Source organism: Lepus europaeus, chromosome 19 (genome assembly GCF_033115175.1).
Source record: "Lepus europaeus isolate LE1 chromosome 19, mLepTim1.pri, whole genome shotgun sequence".
In the NCBI taxonomy this organism is placed as follows: domain Eukaryota; kingdom Metazoa; phylum Chordata; class Mammalia; order Lagomorpha; family Leporidae; genus Lepus; species Lepus europaeus.
This window is the reverse complement of record NC_084845.1, coordinates 70,620,960-70,626,130: the sequence shown is the minus strand read 5'-3', so window position 1 is coordinate 70,626,130 and position 5,171 is coordinate 70,620,960. Positions and strand designations below refer to the sequence as shown.

The following is a 5,171-nucleotide window of genomic DNA, read 5'->3' as shown; positions in this document are numbered from 1 at the left end:
GTCTGTGCTGGGCCCTGTGAGCTGGCTGGCTTCCTCTCCAGGGCTGCCGAGGTCAGCAATCGGGCAGCAAAGGCGACCCACGCGACCCGGCTGAGCAGGGCGAGTTCAGCAGGGTTCATCAGGACTGCCGTGTGGGTGGGGCGGGGCCCCAGGGCTAGCGCAGCGGTGTCCCCAGAGGTGAGGGAGGGACAGGCACTTAGGAGCCATGGACCTGGTGAGGGCTCTCGTTGACCCGTGGAGGCCCAGGCTAGAGAGAGGGCCTCTGTGTGTGGCCCAGCAGGAAGCCAGGCAACCAGCACCCATCTGAGCGCTGCCCGTGAGCAGGGGAAGAGGTGGGGAGAGGGCTGGAGGCGTTGGAGTGGGAGAAGGCTGGGGGAAGTGGAAGAGGGCTGGGGGAGGTGGGAAAGGGCCGGGGGAGGTGGAGTGGGAGGAGGGCCAGGGGAGGTGGAGTGGGAGAGGGCTGGGGGAGGTGGGAGAGGGCTGGGGGAGGTGGAGAGAGAGCTGGGGGAGGTGGGGAGAGGGCTGGGGGAGGTGGGAGAGGGCTGGGGGAGGTGGGGAGAGGGCTGGGGGAGGTGGGAGAGAGCTGGGGGAGGTGGAGAGAGGGCTGGGGGAGGTGGGGAGAGGGCTGGGGGAGGTGGAGAGAGAGCTGGGGGAGGTGGAGAGAGAGCTGGGGGAGGTGGAGTGGGAGAGAGCTGGGGGAGGTGGAGTGGGAGAGGGCTGGGGGAGGTGGAGTGGGAGAGGGCTGGGGGAGGTGGAGTGGGAGAGGGCTGGGGGAGGTGGAGAGAGAGCTGGGGGAGGTGGGAGAGGGCTGGGGGAGGTGGGGAGAGGGCTGGGGGAGGTGGGGAGAGAGCTGGGGGAGGTGGAGAGAGAGCTGGGGGAGGTGGAGTGGGAGAGGGCTGGGGGAGGTGGAGAGAGAGCTGGGGGAGGTGGAGAGAGGGTTGGGGGAGGTGGAGTGGGAGAGGGCTGGGGGAGGTGGAGAGAGAGCTGGGGGAGGTGGAGTGGGAGAGGGCTGGGGGAGGTGGAGAGAGAGCTGGGGGAGGTGGAGAGAGAGCTGGGGGAGGTGGAGTGGGAGAGGGCTGGGGGAGGTGGAGAGAGGGCTGGGGGAGGTGGAGAGAGGGCCGGGGGAGGTGGGGAGAGGGCTGGGGGAGGTGGAGTGGGAGAGGGCTGGGGGAGGTGGAGTGGGAGAGGGCTGGGGGAGGTGGGGAGAGGGCTGGGGGAGGTGGAGTGGGAGAGCTGGGGGAGGTGGGGAGAGGGCTGGGGGAGGTGGAGTGGGAGAGGGCTGGGGGAGGTGGGAGAGGGCTGGGGGAGGTGGAGTGGGAGAGGGCTGGGGGAGGTGGGAGAGGGCTGGGGGAGGTGGAGTGGGAGAGGGCTGGGGGAGGTGGAGTGGGAGAGGGCTGGGGGAGGTGGGGAGAGGGCTGGGGGAGGTGGGAGAGGGCTGGAGGTGTTGACGGTGGGAGATAAACAGGAGGGCCCAGGACTCATTTTCTGAGCCTCTTTGAGGACTCATGGAGTCTTCAGGACTTTGAGTCTGAAGACCTAGGTTTGAGTGTTTCTGGCCCTGTGGATGGAAAACTGTGTGACCCTTCTGGCCAGGCTGTGCCCGTTGTTTCTTCACCTGCGTCGGCACTGTCCTTGTCCACGGGCCGGTCCAAGCCAACCTCATAGCCAGGGGAATCGCTGGAGGAAGTGTTGGGCAAACTGGTGTGTTCAAGGAGAGTGGAGTGAGTCCGTGTGCTGTGCCCATGCCTGTGCTAGAGTGAGCCGTGTGTTGTGCCTGTGCCCGTGCCGGGGCGAGCTATGTGCTGCGCCTGTGCCCGTGCCCGTATTGGAGTGAGCCTGCATGGGGACCATGGGATTGGTCCTCACAGCAGCTCTCCCTGTGAGTGTCTCTCACCTGCCCTTAGCGCTCCTTCCCTTCCAAGCCACTGCCGGGCGCCCGGTCCCTTGCCCTGGTGCCCACACTGCTGGGCGCCCAGTCCCTTGCTCCCGCGCCCACACTGCTGGGCGCCTGGTTCCTTGCCCTGGTGCCCACACTGCCGGGCGCCTGGTCCCTTGCTCCCACGCCCACACTGCTGGGCGCCTGGTCCCTTGCCCTGGTGCCCACACTGCCGGGCGCCCAGTCCCTTGCCCTGGTGCCCACACTGCCGGGCGCCCGGTCCCTTGCCCTGGTGCCCACACTGCCGGGCGCCCGGTCCCTTGCTCCCACGCCCACACTGCCGGGCGCCCGGTCCCTTGCCCTGGTGCCCACACTGCCGGGCGCCCGGTCCCTTGCTCCCACGCCCACACTGCCGGGCGCCCGGTCCCTTGCCCTGGTGCCCACACTGCCGGGCGCCCGGTCCCTTGCTCCCACGCCCACACTGCCGGGCGCCCGGTCCCTTGCCCTGGTGCCCACACTCCGGGCGCCTGGTCCCTTGCCCTCGTGCCCACACTGCTGGGCGCCCGGTCCCTTGCCCTGGTGCCCACACTGCCGGGCGCCCGGTCCCTTGCCCTGGTGCCCACACTGCCGGGCGCCCGGTCCCTTGCTCCCGTGCCCACACTGCCGGGCGCCCGGTCCCTTGCCCTGGTGCCCACACTGCCGGGCGCCCGGTCCCTTGCTCCCACGCCCACACTGCCGGGCGCCCGGTCCCTTGCTCCCGTGCCCACACTGCCGGGTGCCCGGTCCCTTGCTCCCACGCCCTCACTGCCGGGCGCCCGGTCCCTTGCCCTGGTGCCCACACTCCGGGTGCCCGGTCCCTTGCCCTGGTGCCCACACTGCCGGGCGCCCGGTCCCTTGCTCCCGTGCCCACACTGCCGGGCGCCCAGTCCCTTGCCCTGGTGCCCACACTCCGGGCGCCCGGTCCCTTGCCCTGGTGCCCACACTGCCGGGCGCCCGGTCCCTTGCTCCCACGCCCTCACTGCCGGGCGCCCGGTCCCTTGCCCTGGTGCCCACACTCCGGGCGCCCGGTCCCTTGCCCTGGTGCCCACACTGCCGGGCGCCCGGTCCCTTGCTCCCGTGCCCACACTGCCGGGCGCCCAGTCCCTTGCCCTGGTGCCCACACTCCGGGCGCCCGGTCCCTTGCCCTGGTGCCCACACTCCGGGCGCCCGGTCCCTTGCCCTGGTGCCCACACTCCGGGCGCCCGGTCCCTTGCCCTGGTGCCCACACTCCGGGCGCCCGGTCCCTTGCCCTGGTGCCCACACTGCCGGGCGCCCGGTCCCTTGCCCTGGTGCCCACACTGCCGGGCGCCCGGTCCCTTGCCCTGGTGCCCACACTGCCGGGCGCCTGGTCCCTTGCCCTGGTGCCCACACTCCGGGCGCCCGGTCCCTTGCTCCCACGCCCACACTCCGGGCGCCCGGTCCCTTGCCCTGGTGCCCACACTCCGGGCGCCCGGTCCCTTGCCCTGGTGCCCACACTGCTGGGTGCCCGGTCCCTTGCCCTGGTGCCCACACTGCCGGGCGCCCGGTCCCTTGCCCTGGTGCCCACACTGCCGGGCGCCCGGTCCCTTGCCCTCGTGCCCACACTCCGGGCGCCCGGTCCCTTGCCCTGGTGCCCACACTGCTGGGTGCCCGGTCCCTTGCCCTGGTGCCCACACTGCTGGGTGCCCGGTCCCTTGCCCTGGTGCCCACACTGCCGGGCGCCCGGTCCCTTGCCCTGGTGCCCACACTGCCGGGCGCCCGGTCCCTTGCTCCCGTGCCCACACTGCCGGGCGCCCGGTCCCTTGCTCCCACGCCCACACTGCCGGGCGCCCGGTCCCTTGCCCTGGTGCCCACACTGCCGGGCGCCCGGTCCCTTGCCCTGGTGCCCACACTGCCGGGCGCCCGGTCCCTTGCCCTGGTGCCCACACTCCGGGCGCCCGGTCCCTTGCCCTGGTGCCCACACTGCCGGGCGCCCGGTCCCTTGCCCTGGTGCCCACACTCCGGGCGCCCGGTCCCTTGCCCTCGTGCCCACTCTGACGTGTGTGCCTCCCCCTGGCTTGCTCAGCTGGAAGGTGGCTGCCATGACCCTTACACACGGCAGGGAGAGGCAGGCCGGGGTGCAGACATGCAGGGGAGGGTGGGGACAGCTGGCCTCATACCTGACGGGAAGGGGGCCTCCTCACATGCTGGCATTTCCCCCAGGGGCCTGTGAGTCACAGCCGAGCTCACCTCCAACCCTCCTCCTCTTCCTCCCTCTCCTCCCCCTCCTCCTCCTCCCCCTCTTCCTCCCCCACCCCCCCCCGCTCCTCCCCCACTTGCTGCCTGGCCCTGCGGTGACTGCTGTGTGTCGCGGTCAGGGTTTCTGTTCCGGGGCGGTCGGCCCCGTGCAGCGGATGGAAAGCCAGCGCTCCTGGCCACCGTGCTGGCTGTCCCGTGGGCAGGCGTGAGGCTGCTTTTCCTAGGGCGCACTCGCCAGCCGTGGGCCCTGCGCTGCTCCTGGTTTGGAGCCCCGTGCTCCCCCCAGGTCTTGGAGGAGCCGAGGTGTCCGGCGAGTCGGGACTCTTGGGGGCAGGGAAGGCAGTGGGCTTGAAAGGAAAGGAGGAGGGGAGATGGGGACCCCATGTCCTGCACTTGGAGAGCAAGCGAGCTCGGGCTGACCATGCTTGCATGGTCTGGGCCTGTGCACACCCAGGGCGGTGGGCAGGATGAGGTCCCCCCATCCCAAAGACACCCTCTGACCCTGGAGCCTGGGACAGGGTCACACTGTTGTGGATGTCTGAGGGGGGATCCTGAGGGGGGACGTGCCCCTCGGCTCTCTGGACGGCTGTGGTCATCACGGGGTCCTCAGGACAGGTGGGCAGCAGATGGAGGGAGGGGAGGGCTGTGAGGGCGGAAGCAGAGCTGGGAGACCCGGCTGCAGGCTGAGGGGTGGGGTGGCCCGAGGCGCGTCCACGAGGAAGCCGGCCCTCTGACCTCCAGGAATACGTGTGGGGGCCATTGTTCTGTGTGGCTGGGAGTGAGCCCGCGATTCCACCCCACAGTGTCGGAAAGGGGGTGGGGAGCAGGCCTGTGGCCCCTGGGGTATGGGGAGCAGGGCTTGGAAGTAGCAGAGCAGAGGGGCCTGAGGGGGACCCGGGCAGCGTGAGTGGGAGGGAGGGTGTGGGCGGTGCTGAGGGTCACACATGGAGGGGCACTGAGAGGCCGGGGCAGCCGGCGCTGGGCCTCGGCTTTCCAGCGCCGCGCCGTCTCCTGGCCATGTTCACGTCCTGCCAACGCC

The 5,171-nt window shown here is 71.1% G+C and overlaps 1 protein-coding gene across 1 annotated transcript; it reads right to left on the bottom strand.

The window, feature by feature from the left end:
- Positions 1–1,900: 1,900 nt before the first annotated feature.
- LOC133747755 (spidroin-2-like) lies at positions 1,901–3,977 on the bottom strand. The gene is made up of 2 exons (XM_062176049.1): positions 3,072–3,977; positions 1,901–2,644 (listed from the first exon to the last, which is right to left on the bottom strand). The coding sequence occupies exons 1-2, from the start codon at positions 3,975–3,977 to the stop codon at positions 1,901–1,903; spliced, it is 1,650 nt and encodes a 549-aa protein (XP_062032033.1).
- Positions 3,978–5,171: the final 1,194 nt, after the last annotated feature.

Coding starts and splice junctions, on each gene's coding strand:
- LOC133747755 (XM_062176049.1), bottom strand. CDS start 3,977: ATGGCAGCCACCTTCCAGCTGAGCAAGCCAGGGGGAGGCACACACGTC. Junction 2,645..3,071: donor AGGGACCGGGCGCCCGGAGT/GTGGGCACCAGG, acceptor GGCACCCGGCAG/TGTGGGCACGGGAGCAAGGG.